Below are 22,779 nucleotides of genomic sequence, written 5' to 3' on the forward strand. Positions count from 1 at the left end.
ACCTGCTTCATGGCAAGGCAGCTACACTTTGCAGCTCATAAGAACAGACACACATTGCAAATCTATATATAGGGGCAGCAGTGACATCAGACATCTCTGAGGTGAATCATGCAATGTGATATCAGAGGCAATGCATTAGCAATTCCACTGTATCAAATAGGACATCTTAGATAATTCTTCTATGCACTCACTAAGTAACTTCACTTACAAATCAGAAAAATGCTTCAAAATAAATTAAAACTGCCAATTGCTTTGCAGGAATTGAACAGCAGTGGAATGATGCCAGAATGGACAGTTGCAACAAGAGATGTGAAGCATTCCAGACAAGACTCTTCTCTGAGCCTGGTATGAGGCTTCTGTATCAGAATATAATTTGAGGTAACAAATTCTCTGAGTAACAAATGTCAAAAATCCAACATCCCCATATGGTAATCCAGGTTTAGGAACCGGGTGGTATTCTCCTGGACAACGATAAGCACTCAGGCTGGATGTGAGGAGGAAGTTCTTCACCATGAGAGTAGTGAAGCCCTGGAATGGGTTGTCTAGGGAGGTGGTTGAGGCCCTGTCCCAGGAGGTGTGTAAGACCAGGCTGGATGAGGCTCTGGCCAGCCTGATCTAGTGTGGGGTGTCCCTGCCCATGGCAGGGGGGTTGGAACTAGATGATCCTTGTGGTCCCTTCCAACCCTGACTGATACTATGATACTCCTTTCTCTAAGGAAATCAAATTTGGGTTTAACAAGCCATAAACAGTGATTGCTGCTTCCTGCATTTTCTTTGAAAAAAATAATTTAAGAAAACAACAAACCTTTTCTAATAGAATACTTTAAAATTAGATGAATTTTCATTAATTATTGCCGTTCTATAAAATGTTATGATCTGCTCATACCCTTAACTTGTAACCCTTCTGCAAACTGAACATACTGTCCACAGTTTTAACAGAGACCAAACAAGTACACATTTGAATCTCTGCTAGGACCTAGCAGAATTCATGACAGTGCCTTTGATACAGGAAGTAACAAATGGCCTATGTCACAAATGTATCACCATAAGTTCATTGTCTGAGAACAAACGTGGTAGTTTTAGGCTATGCCTTTAAAATGTAGGTGCAGATTTCAAGCAGAACAGTAGAAAAATATAAACAAATCACTATTGGGTGTAAAAAGGAAAACAAAATATTATTCTAAACAAATTCATTGGAAAATATCTGGGATAAGAGAAGCTGTATCATAAGAATCCTTCACGTTTCACTTCCATTCCCACGTCTTTTCTCTTCTCTTCTGATCTTGGCTGTTTTGCTTCGCCTGGGAGAAGATAATGCTTCTGTCTGACCTAGAGATAAGACTAACACTGCTTTCTCTCAGCTTCTCTCTCTCTCTCAGTACAGGGGAGTCTGGGAGGTTTGAGAGGAGGGCAGTGGAGCAGCTTCCCTGGTTGTTTTGATCAGGGGGTGTTTCGTGTTGTTTGCTAATTGTAAATATCTGTATAATATTGTAAATCCTGTATATTTTGTACATATTCATTGCATTCCATTGTAGAGTGCAGTTTGTTGCTTGTAAATACAGCTTCATTTGCTTCTAACTGAGCTAGTCTGGCTAAAAGTTAATGCTGGGGGAAACTTCAACCCACCACAACAATGCACTAATAAAACACTTCTCTTTTTTGTCAGCTGTATGTTGACAGCTAAGACATAACAATATTGGAAGTTGTAACATGTTGATTTTCAAGTAACAAGCCATAGCATTTCCTGAGCTAGGTACTTATTCAGGTATATAATACTGTTTCCTTCTTTGAAGCTATTGTCTATACAGAGGTATGAAACTTTAGGAAAAACTGTGCTTCTTTTCAATCACATCTCAGGAAGAATTCTCAGCCATTATTGAAAAATATCCATTTCATCCAGAATGAAAAAATACCTCCATGAACTTGGTCTCCTTGCTTTAGAACTTGTTTTATTCCTTCCTTTCTCCTCTCCAAGACATATCTACATTTTAAGTCTTCCCTAACTCATTGTCACTGCTAACTAGAATAATGTATAGTATAAACAGAACTCAGACCTTGGCAATTTCCCAGACAATTTCAAAGTGCTCAGATCTAACTCTGCTTGCCAAGTCTTAGCTCTCCACTGAACACAGTGTCAGATAAGATGAATTGTGGAAAGTATCTCCTGTTCATGTTGATCAAAGAGATCTGCAGAATTAATTCAACTGTCTTACCTCAGAGAAGTTAAGAGCAAAACATTCTCAGCTGCACAAAAATTGGTTTCTATATTTTGTGCACTGAAAAGAACTGTGTATGTATCTCTCAGCTCCAAGATAAACAGGGACAGTAACTAAGGCTCATGATGGGAGCAAAGATGGAAAATCACATATTTACTTAAGACACTGATTCAATATCCCTTGGAACTCAATTTCCGTATTAAGTTCAGGCATTAAGACCAAACACAACAGATATTCACCAAGCAACTAAAATTGCTAACTGAGAGACCAGCTTAGGACAACTTTGGATGCTTTTCTGCATCTTGCTGAACAGTGATTCTCATCCAGCAAAGCAGCTCAGCAGATGCTTAACTTTGTACTCAGCAACTTGCAGGAATGAGCACAAACGTAATATTGCAGTCTCCAGGGGGGTGTCTGTTGCATGTGTATGTTTGGTTTACACCTAATGGAGTAGAATTATAGAGCATAAAGAACAGAGCATTAAATAGTCATCATTAATATCCTGGTTCTTGGTCTCTAAGGAATTTGAAATTGGAGTACTGGAACCAGGATAAGGGTCCTGCTATGCGCTGAGATGCAGGAATTGCGTATTCTAGTTTACTAGCAAAATTAGAATGTGCAGGAGTGAAATTGTAAATCTCAACCACCTCCCTGGGCAGCACATTCCAGTGCCTGACCACTCTTTCTGTGAAAAAAATTTTCCCCCAAAAGTCAGATTCACATCTGTAATGTAACAATCACAGACCGACATGAATAAAAGTATCAGACCAGCATGGCAGAAAGCAGAGATACTCTTGTCAGTATTGTTGGTGCTGCACAAGAGGGAAAAGTTTCTATGGCAAATAAATATCAAATTTTCAGAAACTAGACTAATATTAACCCATTCCATTTAATACTGGAATTAGACTGTTACAGGAAATACTTAAATATCTGCATGCTAAGAAGCAGGGTCAAGAATCTCTACGCATAGTCAAAACTGACTGCAGCACTATTTATGTTCTTTTTAGTAAACAGGTAGGCTCATTGGAAGATCACTAAGGCATGCACAAATATCCACAGGCACAACTTTCCAGTCTTCCAAAAAAAGCTGCTCCAAGTAGCAAAAGTTATTCCTAACACACTTGGTTGACATTGAATCAGATTCCTGATCCTAGCACTATTTCTCACACGGAGACTATATGAACACTTATAAGAGTGCCACATCAGAAGAATACACCATCCATTCAATATGGTGGTGGTCTTCAAATCGAAGTTAACAAATGTGTACAGAGCTCTACAATGAAACTTCCTGTAAGGGCAACTCAGAAGTTTTGAAACCAGCCTTACTTAACTGTTGCTTTTAATTGCAGTTTTAATTGATGGCAAGCACTTCGTAATTCCTGCTTCTTCTTCTGCCATGCCTAATTCTCTATGAATAGCATAAGTAAATCAGAGCATCTTTGTGGCGTCTCTTATAAGCTACTATAGAGTTTATGGAGTAGGATCTCTCAGGGGGTAATCACATGCACATACAACATCTGTGCAGTTCAGAGGAAGAAGGAATCTTACATAGTCAGGAGAGCAATCTATCAAATAAAACAAGCTAGGTGTTCTTGACGTACCATTGACTAAGCTGGCATTTGCACTATCAGTGGCATTTGCACCTGTTGCACCATCTGTAGCTGAAGGAGGGTGGGAGGAGGGATGGGAAGAATCTACTGAGCAATAATGGATAAAAAAAAAAAGGCAATAAATAATAATAATAACAGCATGAACAAATGCACATGACACAAAAAAAAAGTAAGGAATACTATGGCTTTGTTTTCTCCAAAATCAATCTGTTTGAAATCAATTAACAAAACTTTCAAACGCAAAATGTCCTTGCAAAGGTGGTACAAAGTAAGGCAAAAACTCATACATGGGAATAATAACAATAATAATGATAATGATGATAATGAAATAATAATAATAATAATAATAATAATAATAATAATAATAATAATAATAATAATAATATGAAAGACATGTAAGAAAGTTAAAAGAGTTGATGAGAACTGACTGTATACAGTACTATGTACATTGCTTTGGTCCTCTTATGTGTATTATTTTACTTTAATATAATGTTATGCAACTATTAAATGGTTGAAAGACTTTCCTTGAATTAATGAAGTCATGCAGTGCAGGGTAGTTTTAAAACCTGCAGCAACCTACACAGTATGCACAACATGACATATTTGGTGGCTTATGTAATATTGCACATTCCAATGTAGTATTGCTGCTACATTCCAGTCTAACATGGGCTCAGCCCATGTCCTGCCATAGTCTAGTTCATGTGCACATTGATCCAAGGAGAAGCATTAAACTTTGCAATGTTGTATGTGGAAATGGAAAATCTAGTCTTGAGGAGGAAAAAGGGTTACTTTAAATGCAAACAATACACATTATATAACTGGCTGGTTTTTGCATTGAAACGGAGAAGTATCATAAATGAAAATTATCCTTATTTTTTGGTTGTGTTCAGCAATTATCTGCAGATTACAGAAATTGGTCAGGAAACCTTTCCTAAGAGGAAGGTGAAAAACCTGAAGAGGGTTTTTTTATTTTATTATGGTTTTTTTATACTAAAGTTCAGAAAATAACTACAAATAACAAAGTACATTTTTGGTTTTATTTCTGCTGGTTAAATATTCATACTAGAACACTGAGTCCTACAATGAATCCTGATCAAAACTCCTGAACTGCTTCAGCACTTGCCCCACAGTGAGTTTCACACTGTGCTAGTTTAGTATTCAAGAAAAATGGTCTTGTTCTGCTTAGAAATGGTAAATTGGGAGAAGAAAATAAACAGCACAAAGGATTTAAAAACACACCCTGGGTGTGAAACTGCATTCATGAAAATTTCAATTGCAAATTTGATTATAGTGATGGTAATAACTTAAACTGTTTTGGTTACTCATGCTTATTTTTGATTCCATTTGGATCCTCATACTAACCAGCACAGCATGAACTGCTAACAGCAAATCACGCATTCCAACATTTAATACACTCTCATTTCCTTCTGGAGAATAACTGATTAACCAAGCTTAACATTAAGATTTGCAACACCAACAACATGTGCACACTTAAATGTCTGCCATGAATATCCTCTTGATTTGAAATTGTTCTATGATTTAACCAGATTGATTCAAAACCAATTATTTCAATCATTAGTTCAGCCCTGATTTGCACCAAAGCTTGCTGGCTAAAAGCCTCATCCTTCCATTTGATCTGGTACGGTTCTTACTCTACCTGGCAGCTGATGTCCATCCTCCTGTTTCACACCTGTATGATGATTTTTACATGTTAATGAATGATAAAAGCACACACCCACATAAGACCCAAACAGACATTTAGGATTGGCAAGATTTCAGAGAACTGCCAGTTTATACAGGACAGTAGAATGAGTTTGGACCTCAGTCTGCTACCAGCTCTGCCCAGGCACTCTGGTGAACTACCAAAAAGCCGCTAGCAGCATGAGAAAACCTGAAGGAATTTTTTGGTGTTGTAGCTACACTCAGCTTCAGTGTCTGCACAAGAGGCTCTGGGCAGTAAATTACAGCCACAGTGCAGTGCATCAATCTGGTATCTCCCATTTCTCTTTCTCTGTCTTTCAAGGCTGTCCAAACTGAAAGGTGAGAGTATCACCAGTGCCCCGAGAAACGTAACAAACAGAGAAAGCTACTCCAGCTGAACAAGAGAGCTTGGGGCAGGCACCTGTCACTTGCAAGCAGGCTCTGAAATTGCTCCTCCTCCCCTATCCTTAGACATTGTCAAAACAGATGCTGTTGGATCTGAAAAGATGTTTCTAGAAGTCTTCCTCTTACCGATAGCAAGATTAGACTTTAAGATATTCAAAATTAGCCTGATATTAAAGTGGTTTACTCTGGGAAGTTTTGGTCTTTCTCCTTCTAATGTTCCCAGAACTTACCACACCTAGCAAGTATTGTGCATTACTGTGTAGAAATTAAATGCTCGACAGTTTGTAAAGTCTTTCATCAAGCAAAAAGGGATTTCCTCATAGAAACATGGTGCCAAGTGCAACCACTTGTCAAATGTGTTTAGAAATGGAAACCATAGGTCATAAAAACCATTTGAATTTGACCTTGCTATCTGGGGCTTCAAATTAAAAGGATGGAAATGAAAAAAAGGTAGAATCACTCTGCCTGACAGATACTAAATAAAATGTTTGGTAAAGCTGTAGCTATTCTTTTTCATTAATAGTCAAAACCACTAAAAAGAGTGGGAATGTCTAAAAAACCCAGGAATTGGCCCTTAGTTATGTCTGAAAGGTAAATAGTCTTAGAACAAAGTTGAAACGAAATTCTGAAAGCAGACTTAAACAATTTACAAGAGTGTAGGCACAGAAACTGGAAAGGACACACATTAAATCACATCTCTACTTATTGTACAACCCACAAATGAGCAATTGCATATGACATCACACTATAAGAAGGTGAAAAGTGTAAAGAGATTCCTCAATTTCATTTACTGATACAGAGCACCAAAGTTAAATTCCATTAACATTTGCTGCTATTTTCTTGTCGTTTACTATTCTTGGGTTGACCTTTACACCTTAAGAAATTAAAACGCCTCTAAAGTCAGTCATTGACATTAAACAACCAGGCTAGCAAAAAGCCACATTTTATCTTTATTTCTGAAGCTCAAAGAAAGATGCTATTTCCATGGCCAAGGTTTGGGGTTTTTTTCTGACAAAAAACCCAAACCCTGTTACATAGATGGAAACGTGCACGAGCAAAACCTGAGCAAGTTTTTGGTGAGTATGGATATATGTAAAGAAGACAGGCCCATGGGAGGATGCCCATGTATTCCTTTGCATTTAATTATGTACTGAAAGCCTGCATTTTCACACTGGAAAAACATCTTGTTATCCAATGTATTTATTGGTTAACAGCCTTTGCTGTTTTTCTGTGTGGCATGTGATGATAAAAATGTATACCAAAAAGGAAGTTTTTAAGACCATATTTATTTATAAAGAATGGAGGAGAGCTCTGGCTGCACAAAGCCCAGCAGCTTTCTTCAGTTCATACTCATATGTTGTGAAATTTACCTTTCTTATCTTTCTTTTCTTCTTCTTCTCCTCCAGCACCTAGCAGAGTAAAGATGATGCCCGTCTGAGAATTCACACCCACAGCGGTTACAAGCATTCTTCCAGAGCCTTCCATGACGTGAGTACCTGAAAATATGCAATGTAAGTTATATATAGCTGAAAAAAAACCAGAAAGAACAACCAGACTTTTACAATAGTACTGAGCAATATTTGTTACATTTGAAAATACATTGAAGTCAATATACCAAAAATAATCCTGTTTGGGGTGTGTTATTCTCAAGCAAGAACAGATGTTTGTTTAACCACCGATCTTGGGCTGTACTTCCTATAACCACACACAAGAGATTCCCTGTTTAAAAGAAATGCTGTCACTGTACACATCTTGGAAGGTTAAGAGTTCAGCCTCACACAGTTAATACTTGCACCTTTGAAAATATTGTTTCCGAGTTCTGCAAACATTCCTGCGTGACACCAGTCAAGATTAGGGTTACGTAAGGTAAACTGTGTGCAATTTCTTCCATCTTTCACAGGCATAGGAAAAAAATATTTCTCAAGAAAATTGTACACTGAAAAGGCAGTACAGAGAAAAATCTTCAAGGAGATGTTTAATTAAATGATAAGATTACCAAATACTGAGAAGAACATGATGTACACTTGAAAACAAACTCAGTTTGAGGCATTTCTATTACTCTAAAGTAAATCTGAGGATATATTAAGTTTTTCTGAGAAGAATCATTTAACTAGGTAATTTTATCATCATATTAAATAAACTCCTTTTGGGAAATAGTTCACGCTTTATTGTATAGAAACTATTTATTTCCAGCTCTTACTCCCGTATTGAAACAAATGTTAGGTCCATCTAAGATCACAGCTTCTTAGAAACCTTTTCTAGGAGTTGTGCAAACACGAACAAACCCAGTTCCTAGAAACAATAAAAAGCATTCTGGTTTGCCTTTTAGAACTATAAGAGAGGATTTGCAATAGAACAGGCTAGACAATTGCACGCTTGCTATTTCTAAAACAGAGTTTGCACTTGTTATGACAAGTATTTAAGGCCAGTTAATAAAAGCTTATTAAAAAAAACTGTCCATGAAGCACAGGGACAAATGTGCCAAGGATGGCACATTTGGCCAATTGCCAACTGACCATTTGACCAATTGACCAATGACCAATTTGCCATTTAAAATGGCAAAAAAATCTTCATTTAGAATGTGCCTTATTGAGCTAATACTTAAAATGTCTGAAAAGAGACGTTCTTAGCAGATGGTGAATTTTAGAAGACCCTAAGCAGATCAGCAGTGCTCCTATGAAACAGATGAAAACCAAATATGCTATTCATTGCAATAGGCTTTATATGTTATCCTGTAGAAGAAGAAAAGTATGTTATGCATGTAAGACACTGAGAACACAGAGGAATAATTTCTTAATCCTAAATTGACAAAGCGAGCTGGGATTGAAAGCTTGCTGAGCTTGGGTTTTTTTAAATACTCCTTTGTTTGAAGAAGGAAGTAGTTTGAAAACTATGAAAATAGACTGTAACACAGAAACACAGTCTTGGAGAAAAATCATCATATAAAAAAAGACAAAGATATTTACACCTCCAAGGGAACTGTGTGATGGACATATGGTTAACTAGAACCTGCTCAGAATGTATTCTGTTCATTAACTAGTGTTTTTAACCCTAGGTGCTAGAGTTTTAAGTAAATTGCATTTTAAGACCAGACTTGGAACTGTGGGACATCAGAAGAATGAGATCAGATGGAATCAGAACATAGCCCAGTAGTTACATTTTCCTTTGTGTAGGGGTGGTGCTGGTGCATGTAGATAAGCTTTTTACTCTTGCTATGAAATTATTTGCTGGTTTAAGAGTCTTAAAAGTCAACTGAACAGTTTGACCATTGTGGTAATAATTTCACTGATTATAATACTTTATTCTTTGCCTTGTCACTGCAGCATTTGTGACAAACTGGCATTTTTTTCCTGGCTTTTAATCTGTCATTCCTTGGATCCTCCCTTCACTTAAAAAAATTACATTGTACTGCTTCACAGGTATCAGGTTTGACATAAATGTAAGATTGTCCATTTACCTTCCTTAAGACAGCATCACTGCTTCTTCATTCTGTAACCGCATGAACTACAGACATTCATTAACTGTCTTGTCCTAAACAGCAGCTAATGAGGTCGAAGTTTTAGTATGCCTAGTCTCAGCTAGCTGCCCCTGCCACTCATGCCACTACCATCATTAACTACCACTCAATATTTTAAAGCTGAAGGGAAGCTGTCCACTGATGCCTGCAGTTCTGAAACATATCACAGCAGGGCTCACCTGAAATCACAGTAAAAAAGAGAAGCAAATTTCAAACAAGTTTTATCCAAACTCCTGCAAAACAGAAAACGCCTGAAACTCAAGCTCCTTTGAGAGGAAATACTCATTTAAAGTATATTTTAATTAAGAACCTGCCTTCAGTATTCCTATGTTTTGCTTTAAAGGAATCTTACTGGATTACAAAGGTAGGTAGAAGATCCTTCCAAAAATGGCATGCGCATCTGTATTCCAAAAGTTATTTTCCTAAGAAAACATGTACCAACCAGATTCCAAGCTTACATCTGCACACCCAGAAAGGGCAAAAATGTCATCAATTGCAATGCCTCTCTGAGCCTTTTCTTAACATTAGTGGTGTAAAACAAGAGCTCAGAACCATTCAGGTGATGCAAAAGCATGTTTTTGAGCAGGAACTCGTTTAACATCGGTGTATGTTCTACTGGAAAAATTATCCATTTTCTAAGCTAAAGCTAAGAGCTGAAGCTCCTTCCTCCCAACTCTGGGAATTTCACTCTGTAAATGGTATTGCAGTATTGGTGTGACTGAAGAAATGGGCTCCATGACTTCAGTCAGACCTTTTTAGGGATTTTGGAAGGGATGCCTGCTATTCATCTGTACTCATGCATGTACTTCAATTTCATGTTCCAACAATCCTTTTGGATGCATTTTTAATACGAGTAAAATACATTTTTTGACACGCTGAGTAGTTAATTTGAAGTTGATAAATGGTGAATATTCCAAGACAGGAAAGGAAGAAGTCTAGTTTAGTAAGAAAACAGATAAACAGATGAGACAGTAAAAATACTGGTGAAACAAATTGGAAGTAGGGCTGAAAAACAAGAAAAGAGAAGCAGAACATGCCAGTTGTCTTTTTTTAAAACTGTTTTGCTACTTGCAGTGAAGTTGTGGTAAAGAAAAATTTTGTATCAGCATATTTAACCAACTGGTTTAGTCACTACAGCTATTAAGAGGCAACTGAAATTAATAATAAAGTGAACCAACCAGCAGAATATTCTCCATGAAAAAGAAAAGTTTTCCAGAAAGATCTCATCCACAATTAATTTCAACACACCCAAGCGCTTTGGAATTTCTGAGCTGCTCAGTTCTGAAAAGCTCTGCTGTGGTAGAAGGCTGGCTTGGAGTATTTTCTGGCAGGGAATTAAGATATGATCAGGCATTTTGTTCTCCAGGCAATAACTGACATGATTTCTTCTTATTTCCAAAACCTAACAAACCACCATGACCAAGGGATTTCTTCTGTTTATTTGTTCTTGAATAAGCTCAATTTAATTTCTTTGAAACCCTCATTGCTCGCTGACAGAAATATGCATCTGTAAAAGTTAGCTTAGGTTATAGTAATATTCTGTCAGCCTCCATTCAGAGAGAATTGCAGTAGGTGAGCTCCTCTGTGTAACTCTTGCATATTTTAATAATTTCATCTAAATACCTGTGTGTATGTGTGTGTGTGTAAATAGTAAGCCTCATAAGGTATGGTTGACAGCATGAACTGTTATAATAGGTGGTACTCCCAGTGAGGTCACTGTGTGCAGTAGCGAGGCCAGACTCATATTCAGAACTCCTGTATTTAGGAATCACGGATTTCTGCAAACCAAACTGAAAGGGCACGTCAGCTTCAATCCAGACAACTGAGTAGCAGTCAGTTTGGCTACCCAAGCTGTCTTCAACTCTTGATACATGCCCATGCTCATTGCAAAGAAACTTCACATCACCACAGTCTTGATTAGGTTGATGACTTTTGAAGCACAGACCTCAGTTAATGAACTAGAAGTTGGAAAATGTTGTAGACAGAAGTACAGTGGAGCTATAGAACAGAAGCTGCTTCTTCGGGTTCCAGGTATATCAGTCTGTGTTTCCATTTCTGTATTCCTAGGCGGTACCAAGCCTGCTATAGACAGATGGAAACGAACCATCTGGTTTAGTCAACACTTGTACCCTTAGAATTGCTTCTCAAGTACAGTAAATGACTATCTGGATGATTAAACAGGACATTAAGCACAGAAACTCATTTAGTTTAATTATGTCATTGAATTGATTGAATATTTTAAAATGTTGTTTCAGGTGCTAATGGTGAAAATAAGACTGATTCAGGGTGTTTATCTTTCAGCAGATTTAGGCTCTGAAAACAAACTGTGGCTGCAAGTCAAATGTTCCCCTTTGTCAAATATTTCTTCTTTTTTTCAGTTATTCCTCTGTCAAACCTGAGCTGGTTTGATTTCCAACAGATGATTAAGGGACAACAGCAGCATCCTGATAGTATTTGTCTAATTCTAAAGCCTACCTGGACATATTTTTAGGGTGTCAGGTAATGATAGGACTAGGGGAATGGAACAAAAATGGAAATGGGTAGATTCAGACTGGATGTTAGGAAGAAGCTCTTCACCATGAGGGTGGTGGGACATTGGAACAGGTTGTGCAGGGAGGTGGTAGAGGCCTCATCCCTGGAAGTTTTTAAGGTCTGGCTGGATGTAGCTCTGGGCAACCTGATCCAGTGCGAGGTGTCCCTGCCCATTACAGGGGAGTTGGAACTAGATGATCCTTGAGGTCCCTTCCAACCCTAACAATTCTATGATTCTATGATAAATTACTGACCTCTCCGGGTGCAAAGATAAGAGGAAGACTTAAGGTCTATTTTATTTTTTAATTCTTTTTTGAGGGTTGGGGGTTGGTTTGTTGTTGTTTTCCTTTTTCTTTAAGCAAGTTTTATAAAAATCTGAGTCTAGGCTAATGTCCAACAGAAACTCAGGTTTTAAAGCAGGTCAAACCCACCCTGAAAGACATGGGGGTTTCCAAGCTTTTGGTTTTTGGACTACTAACAATTTCCAGTGGGCACATGAGCTCCCACATCACTGGGATTAAACCTTGCATTGTATCTATGGAAGAAGGTAAATTTTTTTCCATCCTAGAATCTCAAATCATCAGCTCTGCTCCTGAGCAGACACAGTTCAGGGATTTTCTAACACAGCATGAGTAAAAATTCATTGGTCTAATTATGGAACAAAGCTGTGTGCAGGGCTTGTTAAAATATCACATTAATTCTTCATCTTCTTTGTAATCACATTGGAGATTATGCAGTAAGAGAGAAAAATACAGAGTTTAAACTTTATTTCACTCTGCAATGAAAGCATAAAGATGGACTCAGTGATCTCAAAGGTCTTTTCCAACCTGGTTAATTCTGTATTCTGTAAATTTGAGTTTTGGGAAGCAAGACACTACTGAAATCTGCAGGTATTCAAAACTTATTCAGTTTAGGAATATGTATGTACACAAAGCAATGAAAAATGTCATAATCAGAAAACCTCTAGAATTCACCAACAGGATATTTTTAATTGAGACAAGTCTACAATATTTTATGATTGAAGTTTTTGTAAGAAAATATCATCATTAAGACTACCTCTTTAAAATAAGAACTTTATGACACTTATGAAATTACATTTAGAAAACAGTACAACTATCAGCTAAGAAAAAAGAAATGTAGGGGGGTGGGGGTGGTGTGAAGCATGAAGTTTTGAAGGACAGCACTGGATTAAAAATTTAGTTAGGGACAGCAGCAGTGAGCTACACTTCCTCAAAATACCACTGCATGCCTCCCTGTTACAAAGAATCACAACTGACACACTGGAAAGCATCTCCCAGAGATTTGTTAATCTACAATCAAGGTAATCCTAAATATCTGCACAGTCAGTATAAATCAAATTACTGGAAATCTAACCAAAATGACAGTAGTTTCATACACTACTCATGAAAGTCAGAACGTTTTTTGGTGCCATGGTTTAGTAGTCATGAGGTCTTGGGTGACCGGTTGGACTTGATGATCCTTGAGGTCTCTTCCAACCTTATTGATTCTATGATTTTCTTAAGCCATTGGGATACCAAAAATTCAAATGTGCCACTGCCCTCACTATTCAGATGTGTGCTGTCTGCAAATGCTGAGCTCTTCGTGCTGTTTCCTCTACATGAATGCAGCCTTCAGAGTTTGCAGCACCTCCACTGACCTTTATCAGCCTCTACCAAACATGTGCAAACACATTCTTCAGACATGTCTAACTTGGAAAAACTTGGAGTGTTGCAACATGAAGAGTAAAAGACATACAGTAGGTAGGGATGCTGCAGCAAAATCAGTTAAAAATATTCTGGCTTATATTTGTTAAACAAATCACAGGATTTTCTCTATATATCTGTATAGATATATGAGCAAACGGATTTTGTTTTGCTGGTTTAGTCTGAGAAGCGAGAGGAAATTTTTGTGTCATTTGGAAAAAAAATTATTTTTAGTACACACTTTCAGGTGGAAAGATGCTTGAAGCTTACTAAAGTTAAAATTAATTTGCATGGTCTTTTGTAACACAAAGTCTGTGGCAATGGCAAGCCTGCAAATAACATCGGCAGTTTCTTTATTTTAAGCCACTGCAGCCATCTTCTGACTGGTGTCTGATGCTTTTTACTAGATCACAATCTACATAATAAACGCTCATAATCTCATAGTCAGTGAACTCATGTGGTTTTAAATTTGGAAAGGATTTGCACTACTAATTCAATAAAAATTCTCAGACCCTGACGTGTCCCTACTTGTCTCTTGTCAACAAAAGCATCTCCCTGCAGTTGCTGCTTGGGAACCCCCAGCTCAATGAGGCAGGATGGGGGCAGGATTCCTGCAGGAATGGGTACTTACCTGCTGCATTGCAACATGAAAACTCTGTTAGAGATGACTCTTGCTATTAAGAAGTTGAAAATGACTGTACCAGGTTATAACACACAGATGTTTGCTATGAGATCGGCAGGCCATCCGGAGATCACATCCAAGTTGGAATCTATTGCTAACCAACCAATTTAGAAACTATCTCTATTAGAACTAAAATATCATATTCTACTAGTGATTTATCATATTCCATCAGTGATTTAAATATAAGTGATTGAGGGTATAGTTATATTACAAAACAGAAATATTGCAAATAATTCGAATTTAGCACAGCAGTCAAGCCCACAGCATTTCATTTCCTCCTAAGCACATCGTTTCTTTTTCTATTGTATGTATGCTGCACACAAAGAAATTGTTTAAAGAGACTTTAAAAGGCTTCGAAAGTTAATGGTTGCACTACATTTACAATTAATTGAAACAATTGTTATTTCCCTAAGTGATACTTCCCTGTTCCTCTGAAAATGTTGCATTACTTTCTCACATGATCATCAGAAATCAGTGCACACAATCAATAAACAATAGCGTGTCTTTGGAATGACAGACAAGGCCAGAGTCTGTGTTGTTACACCTAGATCATCAAAACCTGATGTCATGGAAAAACAAAACAAGGCAACACATGAACAAAGCAGTGCATAAATGATCACTCAGCAAGAATTCAGGCAGATTTACCTGACAGGAGCATTGGGTCTTTGTCAACAGACTTGCGGACTTGGTCTGACTCTCCAGTCAAAGAGCTTTCATCAATTTTAAGATCATTTCCTTGAATAAAGATCCCATCGGCAGGTAGAAGATCACCTTTGAGGGAGAACATGGCAAGAGAAAACCACAGTGGTTTACTGATGCTGCTTTTATAACGGCATTAATGATCATTACTATAAAAACAATTAACAACAAGCGCATTAAAATGTAAAACGAAACCATCTGTCCATATCATCCATATTGCTGCAACCCTATAGGGAAGGGACTTTGTATTGCAAGAGTTTGTATGTGTAATGTCATCCCACAATCAGAATGCATCACATTTAACATACAATGAACATAATCACTGAGGCTGGGCAGAGGCAGTACTCATCTTGACATGACATGAAGGTTCTTCTATTAGACTTCATCACAATTATCAGCGGCTAATAAAGAGGCAAGCTGCTCTTTCCCCTTCTCCTCTCAGGAAGCCCTTAGCTGAGCCCAGGAGAAACTTTGTGGTTGAAAGAACAGGCATTCTGGAATTTGCAAAGTACATAGAGTCGTCCTGCTAGCAGGAGAATGGGGCTTTCCTCTGGTATATAATTATAAGGCATTCACCTGCTAGAGGCATCTGATGAAGGGAGACTTAACGGGATCCCTAGCTCTGCAGCAGCCTAACAAGTGGGCTGAGCACAGGCACAATTGCCTTTCACAGAACATTTAAAAATACTTCCTCTTATTCCTAACTGGGCAAAACCCAAGAATTCCAAATAATGTAATCCCCCACAAATGAGAATTACCTTTATATGAATAGTTCTTGTTCTTGTCAGCAAAAGGAAGTGAGAATTACAAACCCAAAATTAATTACCTAGTGCCATTCTATAGCAAGTGTCCTAGGTTTTCCTTTTGCCCTAACAGCCAAATTGTTATCTTACCATGGACCATAATGACAGCACATAATTTTCTGTCTTTTAAATTACTTCCAGTGAAGTGAGTCTACACTGCTAGAACAGGAAAGGAAAACAAATGAAGTTCAGAAAATCAGGTATCCAGTAGATGGAACTTACCATATTTCACCTGTGCAATGTCACCAACTACTATCTCTGCCACTGGGATTTGAATAACCTGTCCACCTCGGACAACAGTAAACTTCTGCTCCTGCTCAATACGACTTTGAAGCCCACGAAACTGCTTCTCCTTGCTCCAGTCATTGAAGGCAGTGACAAGTACAACACAGATAACAGAAAGTAGGATGGCAGCACCTTCAATCCAGCCAGCTTCAGCCTCACCTTCATCTTCAGCTCCTCCTGTTGCAGTACCACACCCTGCAAAGACAACATGAAAAATCCCTCAGTTAAGCAAAAATCAGTTTTATCACAAGAATACTTGCTGCTTTTCAAAGTACTGTAAATAAAACATGGCAGAGCAGTAAAAATAGAGATGTCTGAGGAAAAAAAAGAAAGAAAAGAAATGTTAGATCTTTTAATACTTCTGCTGAACAAGCTATCCCTGGTAAGCCCAGACTAAACAAATGGAAAAAGAAGGCACCGATTCTGTTACATAAGAGAAGGGTTGATGGCTTCCCCTGAGCCATCAAAAGTATTTCCATAGATCAGGAGGACTTACTAAAAGTTACAGTGAGTAACATTAATCAAAGCAAAGCAATGGCATTACATTAGGATTTAAAAAAACCCACAACTGTTTAAGTTAAAACAGATCTAAGAAATAATTCTCAATACAATTTCTAAGTGTTTTCAACTAAACACACTTATAAAGAATATTTGTTTTAAAATGTTGAGAGAAGCCAAATACATTAGTGTTTAAATGGGGTAATGAATCGTATTAGGGAACACTGAGTGAAAATAATAGTCTAATATAATTCCTCATTCTTCCTTACAGAGAAATATAAAGGCATACTTACAGAACTGCAACTATATTTTAGTTACAAATGAAATGGTATTAAAAGATACATTCTATGTATTAATTCTGACATGTGAATCCTGAATTGATACATGCTTGCTAATTATTTATTCCAAACCAGTGTATGATTAAAATTTGAAGAGCTTTCCTAGATAGTATTCACAAACTGGAGCTAATATAGCTCTGCTTCTTCATGAAATAAGACCTAAAAATAAAAAAAACAGTTTATAATAGTGGACAGCACAGTACACATACTAGAGTCACACTCAGAAATACCCTGACTGACAGGAGAGAGAAAAAAGAACTCAGTCTGAACAATAAAGTTTCCCCTCCCATGTGACTGAGGGAGAAAAGCAATATGTTAATTTTTTATGAGGACCTGATACAGCTAGTCACTTGACATCACTTTTCAGTCTTACCCAGGTACCAGGGAGCTTAGCAAGGTAGCAACCATGGTACTTCCACCTGTGACTGAAGTTTAATTTTGGTGTATTCCTCTCCTGTGCCTAGAGGGAATTAACAAGTAATTTGACTGTTTTTAAGGTATAAAGATTTCCCTCTAACATAAACATCAAAATTCATTCACCAGCTGAGTAATTACTCTTGCATATGAACAGTAACAAGATTACCAAAAGTCAAATGAAGAAAGATGAGACTGATCATCCACTGACTGAAGAGAGAAACGTTAAATTAAACAGGGTTTAACATACCAACGTTCTCTGTAGTTTAAATTTAGACTTAAGCCAATTGAAAGGCAACACATGCTGCTAAGAGAAGGGGCTTTCCTAGCGGGGATGCCCTTAGCCTGGCGACCCACATTAACCTTTATCCACAGTAAAAGAACCTTGCTGAAGAAACCATTCTATTAGCACCCAAGAAAGAAATCAAGCAACCTTTTGTAAGTCCAGTGACTTAAGCTGCTTAAAACCAGCCATAAATGCAACTTAAAAACCACACCTTCAATTCCTTCCTTCAGCAGAACACCAATTTTGGGGAGGACTAATGAACTTTGCTCTGTTTAACCTTAATAATCCTAACTGGTGTACATTAGATTTTAGATTCCTTTTCTAAATCATCACATGTTTTAAAGCTAAAAGAGTAAGATTCAGTCTAGAAAGAAGAAAGAAATTTTTTACACTGGAGGTGGGAAGACACTCACCCAGGATACCAAGAGGTGGTGGAAGCCCCCTCCCTGGAACCATTCCAGGCCAAGTTGTTTGGGGCTCTGAGCACCCTGCTCACTGCAGGGGGGTGTCCTTTAAAGATCCCTTCCAATCCAAACCGCTCTATGCTAATATCCTCTCTTTACAGCAAGAAGCTATGTGTTTTGAGAAAGGCACTGATATAATTCCAAAGGACAAACAGACCTGGACAGTACTTTGGAGATGTGTTGGAATAACAAAGTGGCAGCTAGCCAGCACATTTGAACCCAGAGCTTATGCACTATATCCTGAACAGCTTAGAGAGTAACATTTCTGTGTCCCTTCAGGAAAAAAAAACACCTTGCTGATTCATAAAAACAGGTAAAACATTGGCTTGAAAAATCAGTTTTGTCTGTATGTGTTGCCAGAACTGATTTCCATGTTAATTCCTAGTTCATAAAAAACAACAAAACAACAACAACAACAACAACCAGTCTAACAAAGCATGTAAAGAATACAAGATGTTATCATTAAAGTGAAAGGAATTGAGTTCATCTGTCTCTCAGGTTATGTTCAAGCAGAGAACATAATTCATATTACAGCTGAAGAAATGAAAGAATGAAAGAACATCTGGAGAAACAAGTTCTTGTAAAGTGTCTCTGAAACTGACAAGTTTCCACACTGGATAACAATTCATGATTTTAACTCTTATAGTCTTGAAAATATTCTCCAAAACCCAATGGAAACAACAGAAGCTCAAACACATTTCACTTATTTTCTGTTCATGCTGAATTCAGATGGAGGAAAGGTATTTACTGGAGAGGAAGTGGGAGAGGAGCAGAGAAGTAATTGATAGAGATGGTCAAAATCAGAATTCGGTCTTTTAGGTGGATAGAAGAAATGGTGAGTTGCCTCATGGATTTTAGAATCCTTACAGATTCAGTCTGTCTTCTCTACAAGTACCAATGATGCTTCCCACAGTGATCCACTGGTCCAGGTCATGCATCACACTAAAAGAAATTTACACATAGAGGTAGATTCGTAGCATGAAGCACATAGCTTCCACTGTTTTCATTCAATATGACTAAACCCAGTGAGCTCTCTCTCTCAAAGGATCAGAACCTAGGACCACAATTTGTGCGATAGCGCCCTTGCCAATCATATCCTCTCCCAAATGTTACTAGTATGTGTGTTCTTGTCTGCTCTAGCTGATGCACTCATTTAATCCCACCTGTAAGATGAATGACGGTGCTAAACTACCAGAAACCAAACCAAAACAAACACACAAAAAAACCCCAAACAGTGCTTCTCTATCAGTGTTTTTGGGGGCAGAAGGAAGCAGAATTTTAGCTGTGTAAGGAGTTTGAACATAAAAGAGCAGATACCTTCCAGTTCAGGAAGCAGCAGCTGAGCTAGGTTTTTGAATACCTGTGATTTGCAGGCAGATAGCTGTATCATCAGTTCAGAATTGAAATTGCATTTTGGTGGACATAGGGTAATATAACCAAGAGCAGGCTCTGTAATGGATTAACCAAGCCAATAATCGGACTTCCCCAAAATTGTGTCCTTGCTATTTACAGTCCCACAGAGATCAAATGAGCGAAAAGGACTAGAAAAACTAATGCAAAATGTGTATACTGTTCCCATAGCAGGAAGAATGTCCAGCAACTTTGAGGGAGCAAATATCTATCTGGTTCTTACTGCAGCAAGACTTCAGAGAGATTTTTTTAAAGAAAAAGCCCACCCAATCTTTACAGACAAGCAGAATTTAAAACCTGCCCTTCAGGAGATGACCTATCTGTCAGAAAACATTTTTTAGAACCCTGTTGTGTTCATGCTTCAAAACTATTTTAGATGTAGTCCCTTTTAAAAGAAAGGCGGGGGGGGAAGAAGGAATTTGGGGCAAGTTTGTAGAATTCATTCTTATATGCTAAACCAGAAACAATTGGCTTTTTTCTTCTGTCATTATATCACACAGGACTTTCTATAAATTCTAGAGAGACATATTCACTTACAGGAAGAAACTCTACACATTCATGGGAGAAAAAAAAATCCACATGTTTCTTAATGATACACTTCTACTAACTGTCTCTAGTGCAATACACAAAGTGATACAGTATTGACTTTACAGATAAGAGGAAAATAAGGAATACAAGTAAGATACATGAAAATGTAGTAATAATAATATGTCTAAGTAGCAAAATATAGTTTAAAACATCTAATGTTTATTGAGAATGTTCATGTAAGCTTTAAAAACTGCGTTACGGTCCAAGACTCCCATAAAGCTTTCACAAGACATTACTTGGTTCCCAGTGTTAGTAAAAAATACTCCTGAGATTTTATTGGAAGGCACAGACCAAAAGCATCACAAAAGAATTTTTAATATGTGATTTGTGGTAGGCTTTTATTCCAAGGCAGCAAATTGTGAAGTACTTATTTCACGTTATATTTAACATAAGTCCTATCTGTCAGAAAAAATTCCATTGCAAAAAGTAAACCAGTTTTTAATACGAAGCTATTTTCTACCATAACTATAAACATATGCCATGAGTGTGTCATTCCCCAAAGTCATAAGACAGAAAATGCATACTCAGTTTGAAACCCAGATTAGGAAAAATTGACTGCTAGTCAAGAATGTAAAGGGCTGTAAATTGTTTGGCACAGAAGAAGCTAATGAATTAATAAAATAGATCAACTTATTCCAAAGGAGTGTGCAGCAACATACAGGTGAATCAAACTCTCCACAGAGAAGTGGAAGGACCTTGACTGTGGGGCCTCAAAGAACAGTCAGAAATACAGAAGAGGACCATTATGATTCTGTCCTCCTTAAAATATCTCAAAAGTACATTAACAGAAACTTGTAAAACCAGAAGAGTACCTGTAGAAAGGATATTAAAAGAAGGCAGAATCCAAAGGTAAAGAGGATTTGGGAGAAAATGAATGACAAAATAATTCAAGCCAACACACACAGTCATTCCCTCAGAAGTCACAGTACCCTGGTTTCTGTCTCATCAGAGATTACAAGCTACCTGGCCACAAGAGCTATGGGCTAAAAAACCTGCCCAAGAATCTGGAAAGCTGAGCAAATACCCAGGCACTCAGTCTGTGCTGGGCCTGCTCAGGCACTTATTTAACTGCCAGCAATTTCAAAATGGGCCTGAGAAGGCTATGTTGCATCAGCAGTACTTAAAGTATAAGGATTTAGAAAGCAAAACGAAGAAATTATTCAGCTTTAGGATACTAAAAGGTAAGAAAACTGGATGACAGAAAATACTTGAATACCCTTGTGCCAAAAAGGAAAGGTGGGAGAGAAAGGTGAACAAGAACAGCTTAAAGCACTTCAGGAAGACAGTAAGCAAGAAACTTCACTGCAGGTGGCAGGAGAAAATAATATGGTTGATTCTGTTAACTATCTCATTTGGTGAAAGACAGACAAAGGGAGAAGGGGGAAAAATAAGGAAAAGGCCATAAATAGGCAGACAGCACCACCTGACAGGTTATCAGTCTCACATTCCATTGGAAACCAGAAAGGGTTTTAGGTGATAGGCATCATTGCAACGTATATTGTTCACAGTATGAACCAGGGCTGGGCAAATACAGAGAGCAGCATACAAGCTGTGTGCAGCTAAAAAAGAATAGCTGTTTAAGATTTCAAAGAGCTATGAGGAGATTCTTAAAGCTGCTGTGAATAGGATAACAATGATAATTACAAACCATACAGTCTTAAGCTGCAGCACAGTAATTTTTAAATCAGAAAAAGTACATTTTTAAAAACCTGTGAACATCTGTATTCCGAAGCCCCAACCTACAGCACATACCTCTCAGCTACTCATTTCGACCCACACATTGCTATTTTTAAGCTGAGAATACCTTGTGGCATTTAAATTCCCTAGGAAAATCTCATAGACGCCCCCAGAGGTAATTTTTTTAGTCAGTCAAACTGGTTTTGTCATCAGAAAGACAACAGTTCCCATGATAAAAACTTTTTATCTAATGGCTTTCTGTGAAGACATTTTTCCTCAGCTGCAAGGCCAGCACTGATGTTAGTAGAGCAAACTGAGCAGCTCTAAGTTACAGCTTTTTCATTAGCACAGTCAGGCTCTTCTTATTCACATCAGAAGTGATGCCATTCATTTTTAGGAAGGATGTTGACTTGCTGGAATGAGTCCAGAGAAGAGCAACAAAGTTGGTGAGGGGTTTGGAACATAAGCCCTACGAGGAGAGGCTGAGGGAGCTGGGGTTGCTTAGCCTGGAGAAGAGGAGACTCAGGGGTGACCTTATTACTCTCTACAACTACCTGAAGGGAGGTTGTAGACAGATGGATGTTGGTCTCTTCTCCCAGGCAAGCAGTACCAGAACAAGAGGACACAGTCTCAGGCTGCGCCAGGGGAGGTTCAGGCTAGATGTTAGGAAAAAGTTCTATACAGAGAGAGTGATTGCACATTGGAATGGGCTGCCTGGGGAGGTGGTGGGGTTGCCATCACTGGAGGTTTTCAGGAGAAGACTTGACAGGGTGCTTGGTACCGTGGGTTAGTTGTTTGGGTGGTGTTAGATTGGTTGATGGGTTGGACGTGATGATCTTGAAGGTCTCTTCCAACCTGGTTTATTCTATGTATATTGTGTTGTGTAGGAAAAGGAACGATAACCAAAAATGATGCAATAAACATCATAAACTCCCCTCCCTAACAAGATTT

General features: G+C 38.0%; 1 protein-coding gene across 1 annotated transcript in view; it reads right to left on the bottom strand.

The window, feature by feature from the left end:
- The window catches only part of ATP2B2 (ATPase plasma membrane Ca2+ transporting 2), a 247,399-nt gene that overhangs the window by 84,530 nt on the left and 140,090 nt on the right, over positions 1–22,779 (bottom strand). The window contains exons 4-7 of the mRNA XM_054166708.1: positions 16,091–16,348; positions 15,012–15,137; positions 7,303–7,428; positions 3,818–3,910 (exon numbers count right to left, since the gene is read on the bottom strand). Of these exons, the coding sequence (XP_054022683.1) occupies positions 3,818–3,910; positions 7,303–7,428; positions 15,012–15,137; positions 16,091–16,348 (603 nt within the window). The remainder of the gene's footprint in view (positions 1–3,817; positions 3,911–7,302; positions 7,429–15,011; positions 15,138–16,090; positions 16,349–22,779) is intronic.

The sequence above is a fragment of the Dryobates pubescens genome, chromosome 1 (assembly GCF_014839835.1).
Source record: "Dryobates pubescens isolate bDryPub1 chromosome 1, bDryPub1.pri, whole genome shotgun sequence".
Classification (NCBI taxonomy): Eukaryota; Metazoa; Chordata; class Aves; order Piciformes; family Picidae; genus Dryobates; species Dryobates pubescens.